This window comes from Ruditapes philippinarum, unplaced genomic scaffold, assembly GCF_026571515.1.
Source record: "Ruditapes philippinarum isolate M1 unplaced genomic scaffold, ASM2657151v2 ctg4234_1_1_1_1, whole genome shotgun sequence".
Lineage (NCBI taxonomy): Eukaryota > Metazoa > Mollusca > Bivalvia > Venerida > Veneridae > Ruditapes > Ruditapes philippinarum.
This window is the reverse complement of record NW_026862876.1, coordinates 31,809-59,347: the sequence shown is the minus strand read 5'-3', so window position 1 is coordinate 59,347 and position 27,539 is coordinate 31,809. Positions and strand designations below refer to the sequence as shown.

General features: G+C 32.0%; 1 protein-coding gene across 1 annotated transcript in view; it reads right to left on the bottom strand.

The window, feature by feature from the left end:
- Window positions 1-2,273: 2,273 nt before the first annotated feature.
- The window catches only part of LOC132720477 (unconventional myosin-Id-like), a 46,373-nt gene continuing 21,107 nt past the window's right edge, over window positions 2,274-27,539 (bottom strand). The window contains 13 exon segments of the mRNA XM_060704630.1: window positions 2,274-9,080; window positions 9,723-9,871; window positions 12,419-12,535; window positions 13,076-13,177; window positions 14,232-14,376; window positions 14,820-14,921; window positions 15,641-15,762; window positions 17,434-17,638; window positions 19,056-19,222; window positions 24,464-24,541; window positions 25,523-25,577; window positions 26,100-26,245; window positions 26,659-26,718. Of these exon segments, the coding sequence (XP_060560613.1) occupies window positions 8,924-9,080; window positions 9,723-9,871; window positions 12,419-12,535; window positions 13,076-13,177; window positions 14,232-14,376; window positions 14,820-14,921; window positions 15,641-15,762; window positions 17,434-17,638; window positions 19,056-19,222; window positions 24,464-24,541; window positions 25,523-25,577; window positions 26,100-26,245; window positions 26,659-26,718 (1,605 nt within the window). The 3' untranslated portion in view covers window positions 2,274-8,923.

Below are 27,539 nucleotides of genomic sequence, written 5' to 3'. Positions count from 1 at the left end.
TTAAAAATTTTAAAAAAAAAATTTAAAAATTTTTTTTAAAAATTTTTAAAATTTTTTAATTTTTTTTTTTTTTTTTTTTTTTTTTAAAAAATTTTTAAAATTTGGGGGGGGAAATTTTTAAAAAAAAAAGGGGAAAAAAAAAAAAATTTTAAAAAAATTTTTTTCCCCAAATTTAAAAAATTTTTTTTTTTTTTTAAAAAAAATTTTTTTAAAACAAAATTTTTTAAAATTTTTTTTTTTGGGGGTTTTTTTTTAAAAAAAAAATTTTAAAAATTTTTTCCAATTTTTTTTTTTCTTTTTTGGGTTTTAAAAAGGGGAATTTTTTTAAATTTCCCCCCCCCGGACCCTTTTTTTTGGGGGGAAAATATTTTTTTGGAATTTATTTTAGTGGCGAATCGATTGTCTAGCTCAACATTCCCTTTGAAAATTCTTTGATTTTTATTATAGATCGAATGTTGAGCTGAATGTCGATTGTCTAGCTCGGCGTAAGAAATTATCGAATGTCTAGCTGATTGTTGATTGTCTAGCTCAACATTTACTTTAAGGATACTTTGATAATTATTACAGGTCGAATGTTGAGCTGAATGTTGATTGTCTAGCTCGACATAAGAAATTTCTGAATGTCTAGCTGATTGTCGATTGTCTAGCTCAACATTCACTTTAAGAAAACCTCGATCATTATTATTGATCGAATGTTGAGCTGAATGTCGATTGTCTAGCTCGACTTAAGAAATTATCGAATGTCTAGCTGATTGTAGATTGTCTAGCTCAACATTCACTTTAAGAAAACCTCGATCATTATTATTGATCGAATGTTGAGCTGAATGTCGATTGTCTAGCTCGACATAAGAAATTTCTGAATGTCTAGCTGATTGTCGATTGTCTAGCTCAACATTCACTTTGAAAATTCTTTGATTTTTATATTAGATCGAATGTTGAGCTGAATGTCGATTGTCTAGCTCGACATAAGAAATTATCGAATGTCTAGCTGATTGTTGATTGTCTAGCTCAACATTTACTTTAAGGATACTTTAATAATTATTGCAGGTCGAATGTTGAGCTGAATGTTGATTGTCTAGCTCGACATCAGAAATTTTCAAATGTCTAGCTGATTGTTGATTGTCTAGCTAAACATTGATTTTAAGAATACTTTGATATTTATTACAAGTCGAATGTTGAGCTGAATGTCGATTGTCTAGCTCGACATAAGAAATTATGCGAATGTCTAGCTGATTGTGTTGATTGTCTAGCTCAAAACGTCACTTTAAGAAAACCTCGATCATTATTATAGATCGAATGTTGAGCTGAATGTCGATTGTCTTGCTCGACAGAAGAAATTTCTGATATGTCTAGCTGATTGTCGATTGTCTAGCTCAACATTCACTTTGAAAATTCTTTGATTTTTTTATAGATCGAATGTGAGCTGAATGTCGATTGTCTAGCTCGACATAGAGAAATTATCGAATGTCTAGCTGATTGTTGATTGTCCAGCTCAACATTCACTTTAAGGATACTTGATAATTATTACAGGTCGAATGTTGAGCTGAATGTTGATTGTCTAGCTAGACATAAGAAATTTTCGAATGTCTAGCTGATTGTTGATTGTCTAGCTCAACATTCATTTTGAGAATTGTTTGATTATTATTATAGATCGAATGTTGAGCTGAATGTTGATTGTCTAGCTAGACATTGAATGTCGATTGTTGATTGATGATTGTCTAGCCAAGTTATTGCACATTACCGCAGACAATTTGGAACTTGTCTAAAAAATATACTATGCTCAAATTCGATATAATAAAATATTGATAATTGCTACACAGGTTTATTTGTTAATATAAAACAAACATGCTTTGACTTCACACAAAGTAGATATGTAAGTGTATACACACTGTAGGTGGTCACAATATAAATACAGAGCATCATTTTAAAAACCTTATGTCCTTAACTTTTTAGTTTAAACATATTTACTTGACCTGTTAAGCTTCCTATACACCTTTTGCTCATTATTTTTATTCACATTAGACACATTCAGTAAGAATTTCATAGATTTCAATAAATTTCTGACATTAAAATATTTTGCTCAAGGATGAGCTTAGTACATCTTTAAATTAACAATGGAACCCGTGTGAATGAAATAAAGGTCATCACTCTATTTGAGGTGCCAGAAACATCTGCAGTCTACCTGTTGAGTGTTTGACCGAGATGGAAGAAAGATAAAACCTTCTTAAGAATCTTACGACAAGTAAGAAACAAAGTCAATACAACACATTCAATTTGCAGTATCACTTTTATTTTACAATTAAGTACATGTATATGTGTTCATAAATTCTTTACATAAACAAGGCAAATACACTGTATATATGTAAAAATAAAACTTAATATAGTTATCAGAATATAGTAATATATCACTAAAAATCACTTCAACCAAACAACAAAGACGTCAATGGTTGCCAAAGTTTGCTAGCCTGGAAAATTGTGACTTGCTAAATTGCCTGAACACTGGGAAAAAAGCTTCAATTAAAACCATCATTAAATGCTATATAGATAGCTTTTCAACAGCATACTTTGGTCAGAGCTGCTATTTAGTTTAATTCTACAACTATGGCTTAATACCATCCAAATTCCCAAATCGATGTCTTTGACAGTAGTTGGTTTCTGTTTAAGTGTCAGCTATAGAAGTCAGAAAAGGGGATTGGAAATATTAATGGTCCTTTACAATGTCGTCCAATCCAGTCGTCATATACCCTACACCACCAGCTTTAAAATGACAGCAACATCTTTATATATAGTTATAAATAGATTACTTTCAAATATATCATTCCTGTGAAGTTTGGTCAAAAACTACCCTGTTGTTTACAAGGTGTTGTTGATAGAAAATTGTGAACAATAATGAATTACTTAAACACTGCAAACAGAAAATCGCTCAAGTGTGCTAAAGTTAAAATTCTTTGGAGTAAAAAAAACTGTGACTTGTATATTATAATCCTACAAATCAATTTAAACTTGTAAACAAGTTTTCTACACATAAGTGTAAACTTGTAAACCAGTTTCTTACAAATCAATGTAAATTAAAAACCAATTTCCTACAAATTAATGTAAACTTGTAAACCAGTTTCCTACAAATCAATTTAAACTTGTAAACCAGTTTCCTACAAATCAATGTAAATTTGTAAACCAGTTCCTACAAATCAATGTAACTTTGTATAACAGATTCCTACAAATCAATGTAAACTTGTAAACCAGTATCCTACAAATCAATATAAACTTGTAAACCAGTTTCCAACAAATCAATGTAAATGTGTATACCAGTTTCCTATTAATGTTTACTTATTTACCAGTTTCCTATGTTACTATACCAGTTTCGTACACAGTTGTGTAAACTTGTAAACTACTGTCCTAAAAATTTATGAATACTTACTTAAAAGAAATCCATTAAAAATGATTGTCATGCTAGCAAATTTTATCTGCTTACATTAATCTATAGTTTTGTATGAAATCTAATGGAATGCATACTCTAATTCTATTCTATCACCATGTGAGCAATATCTTTTTGTTTGCTACCATTCATGAAAACTATGTGCATACGAAGTAAAAAGTTCAAGAAAATGAAAATTTTTCACAGATATCTAAATCATTAGTGATATCTGAAGTCATTTGTGATACCTTTAGTCATTTGTGCTATCTTTAGTCATGTGTTTTGTGCTATCTTTAGTCATGTGTTTTGTGATATCTTGAGTCATATGTGATATCTTTAGTCATGTGTGATATCTCTAGTCATTTGTGATACCTTTAGTCATTTGTGATATCTTTAGTCATTTGTGATATCCTTAGTCATGTGTTTTTTATTATATATTTTAGTCATGTGTGATATCTCTAGTCATTTGTGATATCTTTAATCATTTGTGACATCTTAAGTAATTTATGATATATTTTGTCATGTATGTTATCTTTGTATTTGTGATATCTAAAGTTATTTGTGATATCTTTTGTCATTTGAGATATCTTTGTTATATGTCATGTCTTTTAGTCATTTTTTTATCAAAATTTCATTACAACAATTAATCACAATGATAGAAGAAACTAGAAATGTGTCCATAGGACACGGGTGCCCCCACCGCGCCACTGTTCTGTCAATCTTTTTACTAAGTCAAGGGAAATAACTCTACAAATACTGGATAAATCCACAAGCGAAACCCAAGGTGCAAATCTAAATATGCTGAGCAAGCTGCCCATAAGGTTTAATGACTATGTAAAATCCTTTTTTGAGTAACTTGCGACACAAGTTGAAAATTGCAAAAAATTTCTAAGTGAAGGGCAATAACTCTAAAAATACTAAATAAATCACGAAGAAAATACCTGGTGCACAACTGCACATGCTGATCAATATTCCTGTAAAGTTACATGACTCTAGGTCAAATACTTTTTGAGTTACGTGCGACACATGTTGAAAATTGCAAAATTTTACTAAGTCAAGGGCAATAACTCCAAAAATACTAAAAATATCCACACGAAAATACCCAGGTGCACAACTACACATGCTGATCAACATTCCTTTTAAGTTTCATGACTCTAGGTCAAATACTTTTTTAGTTGCGTGCGACACAAGTTGAAAATTGCAAAATTTTACTAAGTCAAGGGCAATAACTCTGAAAATACTAAAAATATCCAGACAAAAATACCCAGGTGCACAACTACACATGCTGATCAACATTCCTGTAAAGTTTCATGACTCTAGGTCAAATACTTTTTGAGTTACATGCGACACAAGTTGAAAATTGCAAAAAGTCAAGGGCATTAACTCTGAAAATACTAAAAATATCCAGACGAAAATACCAAGGTGCACAACTACACATGCTGATCAACATTCCTGTAAAGTTTCATGACTCTAGGTCAAATACTTTTTGAGTTACATGCGACACAAGTTGAAAATTGCAAAATTTTACTAAGTCAAGGGCAATAACTCTTAAAAAATACTAAAAATATCCAGACGAAAATACCCAGGTGCACAACTACACATGCTGATCAACATTCCTGTAAAGTTTCATGACTCTAGGTCAAATACTTTTTCAGTTACGTGCGACACAAAAGTGAACGGACGGACGGACGGAAGGACGGACGGAAGGACGGACGGAAGGACGGACGTTCTCACAGGACAGTAATTATGTGGCTACTCTATTGTTCTCTCTATTGTTCTTTTTAGCAACGCAAAAGAAAATAGCCACATATAAGCATTACGGAATGAATGACATCAAAGAGAACCTATTGTCCCTCTAGCCACATAATTACTCTCCTGTGAGTGCGGACGGACAGACGGACGGACGGACGGACAAGGGTAAATCTAAATGCCCGCCACTAACGTGGGGGCACAAAAATATGTTTAAGTGACAAAAAACTACTGAAAGCTTGAAGCATAATAAAATTTTAAACCTGCCACCTTATGCACCAATAGTCTCATATATCATATATCAGTTTTTTTTTTATATTATATATCAGTGGTATAAAATGTACTTATAACAGTCAATTATTTAACTACAATCTAAAGATGATATAATTCTTCAAAATGAACACTTCATTATTCTACACAACTATCCTATATGAATGAAACACGCATAGAAAAATGTACAGTAAGTGAAATCTAAAATAATCTAGCTGCATTGTTTGTCTACTGTAAAGTCAGCCATTTTTGCAAGGTCTAAAATTTTGTGTATTCATGATTTTGAAATTAAAAATATTCATAAACTTCTTCTTTCATTATTGTTAAATTTATATGATACACAACAAACTTAATTATATTTTTGCAAACATCATAATTCGGAAAATTAGTAAAATTTAATACCTTGCAAAGATTTCTGATTTTACATAAATATTTGGTGAATCAAGCATTAATGAACAATGATGATAATAACTTTGTAAATGTAAAGCACTTAAATGTCCAAAACAATATATAAACAATATATCAAACATTATGTCCATATTACAATATTTTAACAATACAGTGTATATGATAAACATATTATAAAAGCAGTCAGTGTATGGAAATGTTTTAACGTAAGGCATGTCCGGTAACAGAAAAAAATAAAGCATGCTGGATATGTATAAAAATCCTCGTTTATCAATCACCAATACAAAGTATATTACGGACATATTCATTAAAGGCAAAAGGGCTGATATGAAGTAAAGTACAAACTACAAAGCACCCACTAAAAAAGAAAAAAATATTTACAAAAATATGTAAACGTGTACAGTGATGTCACACAGAATATTGACCAATAAATAAGAATTGGGGAGATTTTAGAGGTAGAAAAGATTTACTGTAACATGATTTTTTTTCTCTCTCTTTTTTATTGATTTAATTCCCCGAGCTAAGTTTAAATTATGTGTCAATGTTTCACACTTTTCCGCTGAAAAATCTCCATAAATCAATTGAAACTGACAGCCCATAAAGAAACATTAAATAGGTTGTTAGCCTATTTTATAGATTTTTGTTCAATGCTAACAAAATGTATAAACCCAAAACCTGTTAGGTGACAGATTCTAACCTGAAACCATGTGACCAGTACTGACCAAGTCAAGCCTGCACTGTTTGCTACTCAGTCGGCACAAATTTTGAAAATTTCCCTAAAAATGAGGAATGGTTTTGCCAAGATTGAATGATGGACAAGTCCATTTAAGACATTTAGTGGGGTAAGGGTTATTTTAGAGGTTACTAATTTAACTATTTACAAGAGCTAGCTAGAAAGTTGCACCATTATATGCATCAGTATAAACATTGCATAAACAAGTATTTTCATATAATAATGTTTCAGTTCTCAAACAAATTTTTTTTTAATAAAATAGCATAATGCTTTACTGCATACATGTAATTACTTGGTTCCCTATCAAACATGTAAGCTGAAATAGTGGTGGTTTTTGTAGTTTACCCTCCAGGTCAAGGCAGTTAACCACTAAATTTTCCATAGCAGAAGTTCAGCCACAGCATTGTTCAGCATTGGGCAGGTTGTCAAGCATTTAACCAGTACCAGTTGCCGCCACTTTAGCAAGGAACTGATATTACTTCTTTACATGCCAGAGCAGAGGTACAGTGCGAATGACCGTAGATCAAGTTTTTTATCAAGAATGAGTTCAGTATTTTGATAGGTTAAAAACAATTGAATTCTATTAATAAACAATTGAATTCTATTAATAACCAAAGTTCTATTATTGCTTACACAATAATGCCCCAATGTCTAACTATGGCAATAAAAGCATATATTTTTCTCCAGAACAGAAAAGATAAAAATAACCTGAATTAAAGTACATTCAGGCATATTTACATAAAACAAAGATTATGCATGGGAGGTCATTTCAGATCTATTTGGGTATTTGACAGTACAAATCTATCACCATCAAAAAATGAACTTAGATGAACTTTTATAAAGGTAAAAATCCTTAAATCAAATATCATGTAATCATTAAATTTGAAAAAATTTGAACAGGTCATCAAGTATTGACAAGATTTTACATAGCTACGTCACTTTACAATACTCAACAGTCTATATTTAATAACGTATCACATGTCTAATTCCCCTACAGCAATACGTACTAGGTCAAATAAATTAATTATCGTAATTTACTAACTTTAAACCATCGTTATCAAATATAGGTGATATCACAGTATTTGAACCATTAAGAATCATGCACTACGTACATATGCAAAATCCTTATTTAATTTGAACCAATATTTAATGCTTTACAAACTGTTACTAACTGTGAAAAGAAATATGACATTAAAATAAAGTTTATATTTGAATTGAAGTTTAAATTTAATGTTATCTAATCAAGTAAAGGACACATTAATTTTAGTATGTGCAAGAAGATTCAGAATTCACATCACAAAATGTGCACCTATGAAAACCCACAGGCTCATATATAGATTTTAAGATATGAATGGATCTACACTGATGAACAACCTCTGTTAACTGTTTCAATATCCCCCTCCCTATTTATTTAAACAGCAGGTGATGATTTATTCAATTTTTAAAAAAAAAAATTAACACATTATAAAATCTTATTTCATGATCGAGAAAGATTTAAAGTATTTAATTTACTCAGAGTTTTTGTTTTTGTCACATAAGTGCACTACTGGGCTAACTTCTTATATAATTTAATAAGAGTTCACACATTACAGCACTTAGGCGACGTTTCACACTATAATGATAGTTACAATGTATATTAATCAAAATCAGCAAAAAAAGACACATTTGGAGACCTCAAATTGCAGTCTCTGACAATTGAATGTTTAAAGTTTATAAAGCTATATATTTGCTGCCTGTAGTTTACAAAATTAATGTTTGAATTTTGAAGAAAAAATAAAAAAATTCAAAATACCTGTATTACTTCCCTTTCAAGGTAAGGCCCATGCACAATATTTTCGTTAAATGGTTAAAACCCAACATTAAACAGCGTCTTAATATTTTAAGGAACTCTTCATTCTGTTTTATGTATAATATTCATGTGTGTTAGATAACAGGCAAATTTCATGTAACAATGCTTTTTAACCATTATGAAAAAAACATACTCTATAAATTCTATAAAGATAATTCATTAGCTAAAGCTCCATACCCTTATAGCACTTATAATATTTAACTCGCAATATTTGATAAATTTACATAAAGATTTCAAAGGTAGATTTAAATCCATAACAAAAATACCATCAACACGATAATTGCAAAAAATCCTAGATAAGTAATCCAAATAAAGATATTTTCTTTTACAAAAAGCACAATGAATGTTTTCATATTCCTAATAACTTTCTTCTGCATTCAGCTTGAGTAATTAATATCAAGTAACTCTGTTGGTAGAGGAAAAAAATTACAAATCTTGGAACCAGCCATTTGTTTCCCAGCAATAAAAATATTGTTAAATATGGTACATATAAACAGGCCTATGCTGTTGGCCACAGTAGTGCCAGTGTCTGGCCATCTTTCTTAAATACCGGTCCCCCATTAGCTGCTGTAGCCTTGATTGCCAGTTGACGAGACTTGTTGCCTAGGCTACACTTTGGCTGTTTGCTGACTGTGACCTTTAAGGGTTTGCGAATCCTGAAATAATGACAAGAAGATTTATATTTATTGGTGGAAAATAATCCCATACAGCAAGTCATTGTGAATCAATAAATAACTTTACAAAGTTGATACTAAATGCCTACTAAATACTTTCAGCCGTGGGGGTCATTTGAAGACAAAAACAGTATTTTGAAGAAAAAGGTAGTATTTTGAGTAAAAAAGTATATATAAGTCAAAGATAGTATTTTGAAGTCAAAGATAGTATTTTGAAGTCAACGATTGAAAGTAAATTGAAACCAAAGAAATATTTTGAAGGTAAAGAGCTAATACAACAAAAGAAGTACATTTATAATGTAGCCATGACAAGAGAAGTAAATTTCTACTGATGAATGCTGGGAGTCTCCGAGTAAATCTAGAGAACAACTGGTACCATTTTTATGACAGCCTTAGCAAGTCTGTCAGGTAATATGTATATATTATTCACCTACATAATAACTAAATATAAGCCGCGCCATGACAAAACCAACATAGTGGGTTTGCGACCAGCATGAATCCAGACCAGCCTGCGCATCCTCGCAGTCTAATCAGGATCCATGATGTTCGCTTACCAACTCTGTTACAAGCTGGTCGCAAACGCACTATGTTGGTTTTGTCGTGACGCGGCTCATATTTGCCTACCTTTGGCAATGTTTTGCTAATATTCCAACGACCTCCCCAACTCTCTCTTCTCTACTTGTTGTATGTAAACATGTAACAAGATCATTCCCATCGGTCAGTTGAAATACAACCAACTGGTCAGTGTCTGGACTAATGATTATTCCAGAAACCTGAAAAAAAAAAAGAGTCAAAAATGTTCAAGTTTTTCTGAATAAAGGGTCATTATGGCCGGCCTGAGAGCACTCACCCTCACATTCACTGCTGAAAGAAGTAATTCAATAGTTTTTCAATGCAGATGTAGGTCATTGGGTTACACTGGAGCTGGATCATTTTTGGCAACATGGGTGTGAATCTTAAAGCCATAGTAGTAGCCAGGTTTACAAAGCAATTCTACATGCCAAATACCTCGGCTTGTGGTCATGTAGCTTTACACAAACCAAGATTTTAATGTGTTTTATCACATACCTGTGCCGTCATTTGCAACTGCATAAGTATTGCATGACAGCGCAAATATTTTGATGTGACATTATTTGCATTATATAAACATTGTGTAGAGATACACTTTGAGCATTACATTAAAAACATGTCAACGATTTCCTTTTTGGAATATGTGGTAAATAGAATATTATATTTCTATAGCTTCATTACTAAATTTATTGAACTTTTTTGAGCCAGATTGCCATAATATAATGTTCTTCTAGCTTGTTCAATAAATTCAGTACTGAACTTACACTCATTCAATAACCTCTATTTCTTATGTAAATCTATGTTAACTAAGTGAATCCGAGAGTGAGGTCCAATATCTAAGCTTGGTATGTAGTTGCTTCTCAGGAGATATTATTTCAAGTTACATAACTAAATAAGTCAATTTATTTTTGACACTTGGGTCATAATTTATACAATTTATCTTGAGGTCCACTAGGCAATGCTTAACATCAAATATCATGCTCAAGCATAAATAAGCATTTTGTGCTTCAGTGATGCAGACTTATACACTATGGATTACAAACAAAACACTTTTACAAAAGCTCACTGATGTTATCATTAACAAGAGCTGTCGGTAGGACAGCACGCTCGACTATTCTAAGTGCTTGATAGTAAAAGAGCCTTGATAATTTTAAATTTTTTAAGTTCACAAAAGGGCTATTTTTTTTTTATAAATTCATGTTATAGGCCTTAGAGAGAGTCTAATTATACAGTATTGGCTTGACTATTCGGAAGGTAATGTCACAAGGGTGTTTTATTGAGTATAATAATACTAATTACCTATCAATACATAAATTTGACAAAAAAGGTACAAGGGCTTGTTATTAAGATGTTTTATCAAGTAAATCACTGCTTTATTATTATGAATGCATAAAATTGTCCCAAAAAAGGCACAAACCCTTCAGTAGTTATTGAGATAACAGCCTACAAGCAAAACTTTACCATGAATTTCTAAGTTGAAAAAGGGGAGAAAAATCAGCCTAAATGCAAGATAGAATTATGGAACTTTGTCAGTGACCTACAATTATGACCCTAGATGCATATGTGAAGTTTTAAATAAATATCTTTAATAGTTATTGAGATATGTAAAACTTGCATGTAAACATTAACCAAGAAACTAAGTAGAAAAGGGGAGAAAAATCAGCCTAAATGCAAGATAGAATTATGGAACTTTGTCAGTGACCTACAATTATGACCCTAAATGCATATGTGAAGTTTTAAATAAATATCTTTAATAGTTATTGAGATATGTAAAACTTGCATGTAAACATTAACCAAGAAACTAAGTAGAAAAGGGGATATGAATCAGCCTTAATGCAAGATAGAGTTATGGAACTTGGTCAGTGACATACAATTATGACCCTCCAATTATGACCCTAAGTGCATGTGTAAAGTTTCAAGTAAATATCTTTGAAGACCTTTAACCTTTAACCAAAATTTCTAAGTTTCAAAGGGGCAAATAATTCTGCAAATATTGCAGGCATGGTTATGCAATTTTGCAAACTGATGTACATTGTTACTATAACAAAGTATTTTAAATTTCAATTGAATATCTCAAGCAATAATTGAGATATTTAACTTTACAAAAAAACTTTAACCCAAATTTCCAAGTTCCAAAGGGGCATAATTCTGCAAATATTGTAGGCAGAGTTATCCAACTTGTCAATCTGATGAACCTTGTTACTATAAATAAGTATTGTAAGTTTCAATTGAATATCTCAAGCAATAATTGAGATATTTAACTTTACAAAAAACTTTAACCAAAATTTCTTAGTTAAAAAGGGGCATAATTATGTCAATATTGTAGGCAGAGTTATCCAACTTGTCAATCTGATGAACTTTGTTACTATAAATAAGTATTGTAAGTTTCAATTGAATATCTCAAGCAATAATTGAGATATTTGACTTTACAAAAAACTTTAACCCAAATTTCTAAGTTAAAAAGGGGCATAATTCTGTCAATATTGTAGGCAGAGTTATCAAACTTGTCAATCTGATGTACTTTGTTACTATAATTAAGTATTGTAAGTTTCAATTGAATATCTCAAGCAATAATTGAGATATTTGACTTTACAAAAAACTTTAACCAACGCAGACGCCGACGCGGACGCCGACGCCGGGGCGACTACAATAGCTCTCATATTCTTCGAATAGTCGAGCTAAAAACTTCTGATGTGAATAAATGTAAGCATTCAAAATTTATAATATTTTATCATGTAATGGCAACTTACCTCCTCAAATGGTATAATAGCTCTCATTGGCTTATATTTCTTCTTGGGGTCAAGTTTATAGATTCCTTTGTCTGTAAGGACAACAGCTCTGTCGGCACATTGATTGTGCTTATTTACCTGAAATATAATGAAACACACTAATTATTCACACGCATATCTCAAAAGTTAATATAGCCATATTTTTTTTAAACATATATTTCCCTTTAAGGAGTTCCACTAGGGACTTAAAGCATAAAAACATGTTATTTTAAATTCTTACAAAGATAAAATAGAGAACTTAAAACAGATTTTTTTTTAAGAAAATATACTAAGAATTAGACTGAAAATTTATTTCTTGTGCAATTCTTAGCCTGATTTGAGTAGAAAAAGTTCAAATGCTTTTCATTTGTTGGTTGTTGTACAAAATTTAAATTATTATTCTTGAGTAAGTGAATGATCTAAACCAATTGGTCCCAATCTACATCAAAAAATACAAATACAAAATATATGACAGATCAAAGACTTCATAGGGAGTCCAATTCACAAATAAATTTTAAACATTGAAGTTGACTTCCCTCACAGAAACATGAACTACATAGCCCATCAAAGATAAATAGTTAAAGCTTAAACTAAACCCTTAAGACACAATCTATTTATATCAAGTTATTTTGAACTAACCTTTTTACAGTAAGAAGAGAATAGGACCCTGGAGAATCCATCATGTGCCTTCAATGCCGTCATCTTGGATACAAAGTCAACAGTTGAAGGATTGTCTTTAGTCTGGTATAAAACATAAAACATTTTATAATTAAATCATTAGAAAGTTAGTTTGTTTGTTTGATTGGGTGTCACAGTATAGGTCATATGGCAACGTTCCAGCTTTACTGATAGAGGAAGACCTCAGGTGTCCTTCCATGCATTAATTCAGGCACGAAGGAGCACCTGAGTAAAACCACCAACATTCCGAAAGCAAGCTGGATAACTTCCTCAAAATTATTGGAAAGATAGAATGCATAAGTTTCTCTTTCTTTCACAAAATCTATACAGTAGACATCCACTATTAAGACCACTACAGTACACTACCATTAATAAGACCACTACAGTGGATCTCCACTAATAACACCACTAGAATAAACCTTAACTTATAATACAACTACAGCAGAACTCCGCTAATAACACCAGTTAAGCAGACCTCAACTAATAAGACCACTACAACAAATCTCTGCTTAAAAGACCACTACAATAGACCTCCACTATTAAAACCACTACAGTAGACCTCCACTTATAAGACCACTTAAGGTTAACCATTACCAATAAGAACAATACAGTAGAAATCTGCTTGTAAAACCACTTATGATTCTTTCAAAAAGCAGTTTTAATTTCATGAATAATGACAAAAATTTCAGATAGGTCCCCTTATTTCAGTATTGATGTAATTTCTTTTTTTTTCCATTAAAAAGAAAATTTAAAAAGATATTTCATTAAAAATTTATATTTGAGCTATAAAATTGTATTTTCATAAAATTCACACTTAAAGCCTTGGCTTATATAATGTTAGATTCTTAAATTTAATTATAAATGCTGATTTTAACTCATTTTTGGCCATATCTCAATGGCAAATCCACCTTATTAGCTTTCCTGGATAACTAACCAGTGATAACTAATTTCTCTGAAAGTGACGGACTACTATAATCCCATATGATTTCTGAATCTGCGGTGAGAGATAACTGACCTAAAGTCACTGTCACACAATTCCTGAAATAAATTGTCCAGTCATTTCATTACAACATTTTAGACCATTTTTTTTTCAAAGATAATTAAAAGGTTGCAATACCATGGCAAGATAATTTCCCTCCCATTTACGTCTCATGCCCCATTCAGCCCTCTGCCCTTGGAGGGCATCATGTGCTTGACATTTAAGCTGCAGCTCTGGCCACCGTTCTCTTGGAATGTTTCTCAATATCATGTTAGCTCGCCACCTGAAATCACAAAAAGCTCGACTTGAAGCATATAAAAATCTGGAAAAAAAATGGCTGGCTTTTTTTTTCTGTTGGTTTTTTTTTTTTCGCACCAAAATAGTATAGATCATATGGTAACTTTCCAAGGACTGGTGCTCTTCAGTGAATTATATCTGTCACAAACAGGCACTTAGTGTAACCAGTAACGTATTAAGCTAGATGGATAAATTCTTGCAGTTTTGTATTTTTTAAGAAAGGCCAATGTTTACTAGACCAGTAATAGGGAATGCAGTTTTTCAAACATAGTTTGTGCATTCTCTTATCAAGATTAAACATATTCAGTAGAATATTTCCTAGATTTCAATCAATAAATTTCTGCGAATTAAAATATTTTAACCGAAGATGAGCACAGTATATCTTTTAACATTCGCTGTCAATATAGAGATGACTTATATCTGTAATACCTGTTATGGGACTTTTTCAATTCAGCTACCCATTCTGTGAGCACTTTCGGAGGTTCTGGCCATCTAAGACTCTTGCCATAATCTCTCATTTTCCTCACATTTCTGAAATAAATTATCAAAATTACAGCTATAACTTCATACTGAATATTCCATCAAAAATTCAGCTTTGAAACTTAATGTGATTACATTTCCAATATTAATTACTGAATTCTTTTTTTTGTTTGGTCTTACGTCACACCAAAACAGCAGAGGTCATGATGACTTTACAGCTGTATTGGCAAAGAAAGACCTCAGGTGCTCCTCCCTGCATTATTTTGACACAAGCAGGCACCTGAGGAGAACCACCAATATGCACAAGACATAATCAAAAGTCCCTGGCAGGATTAAAACCTGCTGCACTGTGAGGCGAGTTATCTAACAGTTTGCTGATAAAGCAGCAAGTATGTACATTTGTATTTTCAATTTTCCCCTTTTCAAGGTAGGAATCAAACTAAAGTACTTTTCCAAGATCCAATTGAACCATGTTTAAGAAACACCAGTGCTGTTTAAGGTGACTTTCTGGCTTAACTGATGAAGACTTCAGGTGCATCTCTATGCGTTATTTCTAGCATGAGGTGGAATCCGAATAGAACCATAGACCTTTCATAAGGTAATGGGATAAAGATGAAGACGTCACAGTCATAAACAGGATTCAAACCAACAAGGGGTCAGAAGTCAGCAGCCTTAGCTACACTGCCATCAATAACATGTTAAAATCATTTATTACTGTAAATTGTACATCTCTGGTTGGAAAATAAATGTATCATAAAATCAAATCTTACTTGAAGAGGTCAATGATCTGAGAGATATATCTTCGCAGTTTGTAGCGACGAAATCGTGACATAATGTAATAAATTGCACGCATCTTCTTTGCTTTCCTTCGTGCATTACCACCTCGCCACATCTTCAAAATAAAAACAAAACTTTTATAATAAACATAGAACTTGAAATTACTCAACATGACCAGGATGACCCCCGATGGACAACCCAAAATCCTAATTTAACCAACCTCCAAAGAAGTGGGGTCATGAAATACATAAGCATCTTTCAAACTTGAAAGGTTTTGTTTTTTTTGTACTAAATCATGTATCTATCCATAGCATGATTTTACAATTTCAGTGCATTCTAACAGTTACAGGGGCCAAACAAAGTTCACAAACAGGATGGGATGGGTATATTTGTAAATAATAAATAACAGCACAAGGTCTTAAATCTTGTCGACAAAGACTATAATTATAATAACCAATTATGAAAAAAAGCGGTCATGTCTAAGCAGTGACTTTGAAGATTGGTTTACAAAGATCAAATAATCAATCAATATTTACATGTATCTGAAATGAAAAAGTTTTCATTAATCAAAAAACGAAAATATCAATATTCAATACAGAATGAGTCTTTTACGTTAAATCATAGCAGTAATGAGTCTGGTCATAGTTTTTCTGTTTCACTTTATCTAAGGTGTATATTCTATGGGCATACATAGAAAACAAAGGTTATAACTTAATGCTACCTACATTAGAAAGAAATGAATACAAACTATGTTAAAGTTAAAATGTGCAGGTAGGAACTCGCTAATGCTTCTTATATGATTGTATTCTAATATGTGACAAAAGTGCTTCTAAGAAATACATTTATAATATTTTCACTGCTGCAAACTACATGAAGGTCAAGGCCAGGTTTTCTCAAACATACCTTCCCGCAAAGATGAAGCTCACCAGTCCCATCTATAGAAGTGTAAAAATACACTTGTGAAATATATTTATGTTAAATAATGGTAGAATTTATTCACATTCTGTAGAGGATTTGGTAGATAAATGCATATGCCTAATTCAGTTTAGTGCTTTTTTTTGTGCTTAAGCTTTAGCCAACATTATTGATATGCCATTATACTTAATGTCTTCTGGGCCTTAATTTTTATATACTTGAAAAGAATGACTGTGCTAAACTCAGAGGAGAATATGAAAGTAAAATGTAGATATGTGCAGTAAACAAGGTCCTTTAATTACACACTGTGAAACAGAATCATCATTTTTTATTTGTTTGTTTTCCTGTTGTTTACACTGATTTAAGTACACTTTTAGGTTGTATGTTACATAATCCCACATGACTATTTGTGAATGCTGATGCTAATGCTGAGGCCCACAATGTCATGGAAGAGCGGGGAACCGAATGTGCTAGCCTCATTAAATAAAGTCGTTACTAACTAACTAATCAGCTGTGAGTAACAAAGGCCCATTAGACTTCATGTACAAGATCAGTTGTCAAAGAGAAATTACAAGGATCAAACCAGCAACTCACTGGATTGGATTACCAACCTGCTCTCCCTATTGAGCTAAGCTAACGGTCTTCAAAAATTGTTGAAATACGAAGTATGATTTGTATGTACTGTCTAACCACGGCAAGTTTTCATGTTGTCTAGTAGTCGAACTACTGTGACCACACTTAGCTCTCAAACTTTGTGAACAATAATTTTGACAAAAAAATTACCTTCAGTAAGAAGAGCACAATATTACTAAATTTGACTAAAATTACCTTCTGTAAGAAGAGCACAATTACTAAATTTGACTAAAATTACCTTCTGTAAGAAGAGCACAATGTGTGGAATGTATTTGTCTCTTTCCTCCTCCAATGCAAACAATGTTTGTGGCGACCGTATGAAGATTTTTGACTTCCCATACTTCACATCGCCTGCAAAACCCATATTTCTGATAATCACTTCGGTCCCGTCATAATGGCTGCCATGATACACTGGCCATGTCTCTTTAGTGATCATTTTGTACCTAAAATAAACATTCAAATTTAAATAGAAATATAACAAGATGTGTTACTAAATATGAAGAATGTCGCTTAAATGAAGGCTTAACAATAGAATGTGGTGTCCGATTCTGCATAGTGAACATCTGCAACAATATATCTTATATCCATAAAGGAATGACAAAGTCATGCAAATAACACATAGGCGATTATCAATGTATTTGGATACAAAGCGCATATCAAAATAAACTAAAAATGTGTCCGTTGGACATTAATGCCTCAGCTTCATTTGCTGTCACAGTGGCATATCTACATATTTACCAATATTTTCAAGAAGTTAACATTAATTTCGATTTATTCTGATAGGACAAAGATGAGGTCACGTATGTGCATAACTTATAATGATGTCATCACACAAATTTAGTGGTCTTAGAGTAATCATATATCCTGTCCATACAAAAACCTAGTGACTTTACTTAGAAATACAATCAAACTTTAATTCAGATATTCCTCAATATGAAATACAATCAAATTTTAATCCAGATATTCCACTATATGAAATACAATCAAATTTAATGCAGATATTCCTCTATATGAAATACAATCAAATTTTAATCCAGATATTCCACTATATGAAATACAATCAAATTTAATGCAGATATTCCACTATATGAAATACAATCAAATTTAATGCAGATATTCCTCTATATGAAATACAATCAAATTTTAATCCAGATATTCCACTATATGAAATACAATCAAATTTTAATCCAGATATTCCACTATATGAAATACAATCAAATTTAATGCAGATATTCCTCTATATGAAATACAATCAAATTTTAATCCAGATATTCCTCTATATGAAATACAATCAAATTTTAATCCAGATATTCCACTATATGAAATACAATCAAATTTTAATCCAGATATTCCACTATATGAAATACAATCAAACTTTAATCCAGATATTCCTCTATATGAAATACAATCAAATTTTAATCCAGATATTCCTCTATATGAAATACAATCAAATTTTAATCCAGATATTCCACTATATGAAATACAATCAAATTTTAATCCAGATATTCCTCTATATGAAATACAATCAAATTTAATGCAGATATTCCTCTATATGAAATACAATCAAATTTTAATCCAGATATTCCTCTATATGAAATACAATCAAATTTTAATCCAGATATTCCACTATATGAAATACAATCAAATTTTAATCCAGATATTCCTCTATATGAAATACAATCAAATTTTAATCCAGATATTCCACTATATGAAATACAATCAAATATTAATGCAGATATTCCTCTATATGAAATACAATCAAATTTAATGCAGATATTCCACTATATGAAATACAATCAAATTTAATGCAGATATTCCTCTATATGTCAATATAAAGGATAGTATATTTCCATTATTTACCTTGTCAAAAATCTCTCGTAATGTGACCTGAATGCAAAGCCTGCTCTGCGAACACGAACATTTTCTAGAAGACCAAGATACATGACCTGGTGGCGACATCTAGTGTCATCAAATTTACTCGGAGACTTGATCTCATTCGGCTTAATACACCTGACATAGTGTGGCTCCTGTAAAGAAAAAGAACAAATTCAGCATTTTTGCCCCCCTTCTTTACACAGGTCGGGTAAACAGACCCATTCAAAATCATCACCAGACCCGTCCCAATTCGTACCTGGACCTGCCCCAATTACATCAAAGCTGTCTTTCACCAATTGTTCTATATAAATACCTTCTAAAATAGTAAAAGTTATAAAAAAAAAAATAAAATTTTACTATCGGTTTACGAAATTTCAAAGTTCAATATAATTGTGGGTTTGCGCAAAAATAGTTATGAAAACAAATGGGTACAAAAACAACAATTATTTAAATATATTCCTCTCCTTCCCAGTCTCATTAAGCACAAAGCTTAAATTATGTTCATCCAGCAACTTATTACTAATTCATTAGGAAATAAAGTTTTGGCACGGTATGACATTGAAGTAATATGTTGATGTAGCCGTTAAACCAAAACAAACATAAATTCTGAAAATAGTGATTAAACTTTTCTTGTTGCATATCAGACATGATTTTCAAGTTTACACTGGTGGTAGAAATAACCAGTCCACAAGCCCCCGCGCCCCTATCCCATCCTGTATGACAAGTTGCGTGCTTTAAATGATATCATTCCTGCTTTGCATATTTAGGAAGATGTCATTTTGCCATTATGAATAATCTGTAAATTCATACACTACTTAAAGTGGTTATATTAGTCAGAAGTTGAGCAAAATTTTCAGTGCATCTTATACAATGTATTATATAAAATCTAAACAGATAATTTAAACAATAAAATCTAAACAGATAACTTAAACAATATTGAAATCAGAAGAAAAATAAATAAAATAAGTGTTGACAAATTGTACCTTTTAAAACCTTTATAACCTTTTTTACTTTTATTTAAGCTGGAAAAATAAGAGTTTCAAAGAGTATGAAAGGGAGATAATTGGAGAAAAAAATATATTTCATAGAAATTTATTCCAGTAGAATTTGTGATAGACAACTTGCCAAATAGGTAAAATAAATGAAATTAGGGGGAGCTAACTGTAGGATTTAAATTTTGTAGTTGTGTGCCTAGAAAGAGAAGAGTCAAGGTCTTTGTACTTACATGTGAAAATCATGAAGTCTTTTGTAAGCATGTCATATCCAACTTAGCAAAAATAAGTTAATCATAAAAATTCAAGCGCATAAGGGGTGATAGTGTTGCTTAATTATTACTGATTTTTATTTTTATGGTTTGGTTTCAAGTGGCACAGATACTGTTAACATCATATGGTTGATTTTTCAGCATTACTGGAGGAGGAAGACGTCAGGTGCCCCTCTGTGCATTATTTCAGGTATGAACAGTCTCCTGAGTATATTATATAACTATCATCTTTCTACAATATAATCTAGCTGGATAGCTTTCTCACATGAAAGAATCAAAAGTCCTTGGCAGGAGTGAAACCAAAAATCGCTAAGGGGCAAGATGCTAGATTATAATTTCTTCTGCACCTCACAGCATAACGGACTCGGCAATCATGTGTATTTTTATATTCTATATGTACAACATAATACAGTGCTTTCACATCATTAAGTTACACATGAGATGTCTATAAACCAAAATTTAATGATGCTAGGAAAATTTCTTCTCTGCTGAAAAAAAATTCAACATATTTCTATCAATTTCCTTTTTAATCAGCATGTTAGCATGGATGTTAGCATGGAAAAAAAGTATGTGCATTATGGTAAAACAATGCATTAAAATTGATATTGATTTCTTAAACAAGAGACATGCAAGAATTTTCTGAGAAAGAGCATTCATACAAAACCTTTATAAATTAGTAAAAAAAAAAAATTTTTCTTCATTCATGCAAGAAAAACAAAGTAAACAATTTTCATACTGGAAATAGTGGTTTAATTCAGACTTGCATGACAAGTAAAGTTTGAAGTAAGATAGCTTTCCCATTCTTCAACAATACATATAGAGTTGAAATACAATTTAAGTCAACAAGAGGACCATAATGGTCTGATATCTCTCACATTATTGGACAATGTTCTTAATTTAAAAAAAAGATGTTAATGGGTCACATTAAAAGTAATCAAAGCGATACCTTATTTTGCACACAAAATTGTACCAGTAATCTATATTTAATGAAATAATTGAAGCTAGAGAAATAAAAGGTCACTGGATCATCATTACACAAATGACCATTGGACTCAATGTCCAAGATAATTTTTCTTAGAAAAACATTACGCCTCGACCCAGGAACAAACCAGCGACCAATAAATCACTAATCTGATGCTATACTTATTGAGATCAGCAGGCAGATTTACCAGAAAGTAGGGAAGCTTAATCATATCTACTCTGGGTATAGCAATTTCTGTGAAAAAGAATTTTAATTGTAAAGCTACATGCCTCTATATGAGTCAAAATATTTCAATAAAATCAAACTTGAGGAAAATGAACTAAGATGAAAGGAAAAATAAACAAGAGGGCCATGATGGCCCTGAGGTCGCTCACCTGTATATAGGCCCCCCCCCACCCCGGGCCAATTTTTACCCAAGGGCTTTTATTTGTTTATTTGAACAGACTTATTTGTTTATTTGAACAGACTTGGTAGACACCCATAAGAAGATGTTTCATGCTAAACATCTAAGTTCTAGCTCATTGGGTTTTTTAAAAGAAGATTTTTAAAGTTTTTACTATACATATATAGTTAAAAACAATGACACCCCTGGGGCAGGGCCAGTTTTGACCCCCGGGCTTTTATTTGAACAAACTTTGTAGATATTTACTTAAAGATGTTTCATGCTTAATATCTAAACTCTAGCTATTTGGGTTTTTTCAAAAAAGATTTTTAAGTTTTTGCTATACACATATAAGGAAAATCAATGACCCCCCCCCCCCGCGGGCGGGGCCAGTTTTGACCCCAGGGCTTTTATTTGAACATACTTGGTAGACACCCATTAGAACATGTTTCATGCTAAATAAATATCTTTGCTCTAGCTCTTTGAGTTCTTTAAAAGAACTTTTTTAAGTTTTTACAATATGCATATAGGGAAAATCAATGACCCCCTGGGGCGGGGCCAATTTTGACCCCAGGGCTTTTATTTGAACAAACTTGGTAGACACTCATTAGAAAATGTTTCATGCTAAATATCTTAGCTCTAGCTCTTTGGGTTCTTTAAAAGAAGATTTTTTAAGTTTTTACTATATGCATATAGGGAAAATCTATGACCCCCTGGGGCGGGGTCAATTTTGACCCCAGGGCTTTTATTTGAACAAACTTGGTAGACATTCACTAGAAAATGTTTCATGCCAAATATCTAAGCTCTAGCTCTTATGGTTCTTTAAAAGAAGATTTTTAAGTTTTTACTATATGCATATAGGGAAAATCAATGACGCCCCGGGGTGGGGCCAATTTTGACCACAGGGCTTTAATTTGAACAAACTTGGTAGGCACTCACTAGAAGATGTTTCATGCTTAATATCTTAGCTCTAGCTCTTTGGGTTCTTTAAAAGAAGATTTTTGAAGTTTTTACTATATGCATATAGGGAAAATCAATGACCCCCTGGGGCGGGGCCAATTTTGACCCCAGGGCTTTTATTTGAACAAACTTGGTACACATTCACTAGAAGATGTTTCATGCTTAATATCTAAGCTCTAGCTCTTACAGTTCTTTAAAAGAAGATTTTTTAAGTTTTTACTATATGCATATATGGAAATCAATGACCCCCCGGGGCGGGGCCAATTTTGACCCAAGGGCTTTTATTTGAACAAACTTGGTAGACACTCACTAGAAGATGTTTCATGCCAAATATCTTAGCTCTAGCTCTTTGGGTTCTTTAAAAGTAGATTTTTTAAGTTTTTACTATATGCATATAGGGAAAATCAATGACCCCCTGGGGCGGGGCCAATTTTGACCCCAGGGCTTTTATTTGAACAAACTTGGTAGACACTCACTAGAAGATGTTTCATGCCAAATATCTAAGCTCTAGCTCTTAGGGTTGTTTAAAAGAAGATATTTAAAGATTTTTCTTTCGGTTGCCATGGCAACCAGAGTTCTGCATGGAATTAAATTCTTTGAACAATTTTTAAAGGTGACCACCAAAGGAACATTCCTGTGAAGTTTGGATGAAATTGGCTCAGTGGTTTATGAGGAGATGTCATTTAAAGCAAAAGTTTACGGACGGACGGACAACGGACGGACGGACGACGGACGGACGCCGGACGAAAAGCGATCACAAAAGCTCACCCTGTCACTTTGTGACAGGTGAGCTAAAAAAGTTTCAAGATTCAAATAATATTTTACATATTATGTGCAATTAATGGCTGATTTTTCAGTATTTACAACTATATTTCTACTACGTTGCTAACGCAGTAAAGGCTATTCATGCACATTGTGACCACTTTCTGGTAATTTATATGGTTTGTAAGTGCCATTGATAATGTGTTAATTGCTTCCTTTTGGTTACTTCACAATATCACACATTCAAATACATTTTCAAAATTTTCATGAAAATTAGCATGAATCTGAAGGCGTGCTGCTTAATGCCTATTTATCTCATGTGGTCTATTTAAGTACCATACTAGAACCATTTATGTAACTTTTGTGAGTGGCTAACTTAGGATCATTTTCTTTGAAGTTGGATCAAAATCTACCTAAAGCTGTAAAAGGAGATGTTGTTTAGAGAAATTTCGTATCATGATCCACAACAGAAATCAAGCAACGATGAAAGTTATATCAAAGTCCATTGTGCTCAGGTGAGCTAAAATGAGATCCATTAAAGATATATTATTTAGAGAGGCAATAGGAATCTACCTGTCCACCATCCTAATTAACAAAAGCATATAAAAACATATAATAAGAAATTGGTCATTATGACTATTATGATTATATTGTAAATTTTATATTGATTAACATCAAGGATAGCACAAAAAATCTTTTTAATAATGTTACTTACATAATAATGGATCACTGATCAAAATAAATGTTACCTCTTTTATCAAAATTAGAACATATTTACAGAAAACTACTGCATTGGTTGATTTGTCGACAAAGGTCACATTTTCCATAGGTATTCGAATTTCAAAGGTAAAAACACTAGAAATGTATCATTTGGATATCCTTATAAAATATTGAAAAAGTTTGTTAGCACCCCGGCCCTGGATAAGCTTGGAAAACCCAAAATATTATTCTTCAGCAAAAAGTTTATTCTGCGTCCCATAAGACCCAGCAATTTAATATCAAAACAACTGTATATTTCAAGCATGGTTAGTTATTTAGCTTACCTTTGTAGCAAGTCTGTCTACAAGTGATATAATGGAGTTCTTGAAGTTACAACCAGCTGTAATTGGTCTTTTCGTGGTCTGTCAAACAAAAATGAAATGTTTGCTTGAAAACATGCAGTGCATTTTCTAAACTTATACATTATTACATGTGTAAGCATCATAAATCATGGAATAATTTGCCTTCTTATTTACCCTTTTTTATGCTTTTTTTTTTGGGGGGGGGGGGGGGGAGAGGTTGGGTTACTATATTAACTAGTTGTTATATTATCTTCAAAAAATTAAAGCCATTAATTCTAAGATTTTATATATATAATGGGATATGGAATGATATTATTGAATAACCTCTACAATGAAACCCTCTGTACAGCAATTACCTTTTTATAACAACCAGTATCATTTCTTTGTGTACATTCATTTAGGGGTTTTACTTAGGAAGACATTCAATATGGATTTTATTAAAGCACTATCAAATCAATGATTTATTGAGTTTTATGCGCACTACGGAATTATTTACTCATTTCTTTATACATTTTATAATTACAGTTACACATCAACTAAGGAAAAGCAAATTCATTTAGTATTTCAAATTAAATACTAACAAGAGTACAGCATTGATATTAAACTCATAAATGACTTTATACAGCAAAAACTGTCAATTTTTAGAAAAAAATATATCTTTAAACCTGTCAAACTTAATTGAACAGTACTAAACTTAAATATTGCCTCAAAGTTACAACTATTACCGCCAAATCATTATTATTTGTGGGGCACTAATTTTCATGATTTCTGATCTAAGATCCAATGAAATTTTTTGCTGTTGATATTTTTCTTACTTTTGTCAGCTGTACCATAATTTTTATTATATATTTATTATTTGCATTTAATTTTTTTCTTCCCACAAACAGACAATCCACAAATTTAAGAACCCACGAATTTTATGTATTATTTGACAAAACCACGAAATTGCAAGCCCACAAAATGAAGTGAATTTACAGTAATTGAGTTAAATATAAGATATCATTAAAAATATGATATGTAAGAATAGAAGAGAAGTAATACCTCAGTGATTGACAACTTTCCCTCGGGCCACATCATTTTGATGAGCTCATCTTCACTGTAATACAACATTTAAAGTGTGGTCAGGAGATATTAAATACTTTTAACAAAATAAATCTATAAATATGACCAAAAAAAATAATTATATTTAGAATTGTGTCCATACAACACAGATGCCCCCAAATATATGACAGTTTACTTTATAGTACACCCATAATGTTGCACATGACACACACCCTGGCACTGGTAAAGACATCCATCAAATATTCTGACAATCCATGGTCCATACAGATTTTAACACATTTCTGGTCATATCTCCATGGCAAATCCACTTAATTGACTTTCTTGGATAACTAACCGGTAATCAATTATCACTCAATTATCACAGATAAATTTTGCCTTGCCTGGTAGATTGAGCCAGTGATTCCTGGATTACTTATCTAAGACTCTCCCTATTAATCAGGCAAAATCCTGAAGAAATTAAGGAAAACAACTAATAACAGACAACTTCATATCACAAAATCTCACCTCTGAAGACTTTGAGTTCAGGTGAGCTAAAAGCTACAAAACAAATAGTTACCTGTTGTAAAGAAGACGTTTAAAATCTTGATACAATGTATCCTTGTTTTTATCAATAAAGCCGACAACAGAGTACGTCACATCCCCAGCATAATGTTTGATCCTGAACTCTATCTTGTGCTCTAATGTCTTGTCTGATGGGTTTAACTGTAAAATGACAAGTGAAATTGTTGGATTAGAATCCCTCTGGTTTTTACATCAATTTAACACACTTCTGAGCATACATATCTCAGTGGTCAGTTCTTTCGAACCAGAATTATGAATAAGTTTTCCTGGATAACTAACCAGTTATTACAAATTTCTCCCCAGTGACTTCAGTATGAACACATCTGCGAATGTTTCTAAATTCAGCCTGCAACATCTTCAATTTTGTCATTTTGGACTTTCTGTACGGGTTCTTATTTTCCTATTTCAGCTTTGCTGATGGAGAAACACCTCACCTGAGTAGAAAACTCTCTGTGAAGGACATGTAGCTGACAATGTAGAAACTTATTTATTGTTACAAGTCATGTATATTTTAGCATCTGAAGTAAACAGTAGATTATATCTACTATACTTACTGCTCTACATGTAAATCTCTCATTTTTACTCAACTTCTGGCTCATAGCTGTCAAGAACATCTGAAATATATACATCAAGTATACATATACATCATACATTGATTTCAAAATATCATAGTAACTTTCAATCATAACCATGTTCATACATCGATTTTGGGGGATGGGATCAGTCAATCGTAACCAAGTTCAAACATCCTTTTCAAGGATATCATTGTAACTTGCAATCTTAACCAAGTTCCTGCATTGATTTTTGGATATCATTACAATTTTCAATTTTACTTTTTTCAAAAAGATCTGAAAAAAATTTACCCCACAAGACTTTTTCTAAGTAAGAAAACACAACTGTTAAAGTGAAATACAAAGTTTTGAAACTTGCTGACCCTTCTTGTGACCCTTCATATATTGTATGAGAACTTTTATTGGCAGAGTACAATTAATATTGACTAATTTACAAGAAATTCAAACCCACAAATTTGCAACCTAAGAGAAAATATGTAAACAAATTTTGCAATATAATCTACATTAAACAGGAGCATAGATATATAGCATTTCCATTGATGATCTATTGATAGTAAAATATTAGGGATGGCAACGAGTAACCGGTTAACCGAGTACTCGATCGAACGTCCGAATATCGGTTAACAAAATTGATAATCGATTACTCGGAAAAAAATATTTAATTTCTACTTTTTTGCGATTTAGAAAGATTAGTTCAGAAATTCGGAAATGTACACGTATCTATATAAATACTTGTTAAATGCAATCAAAACATCCTTGCAGAGGTGTGAAAATGATATCGTAAATTTAACGAGACGATCAGCAGTTTGACACGCGTATGGGATTGAACACAGTCCTGTGTCGTTTACGTCATTCGGCTTCTT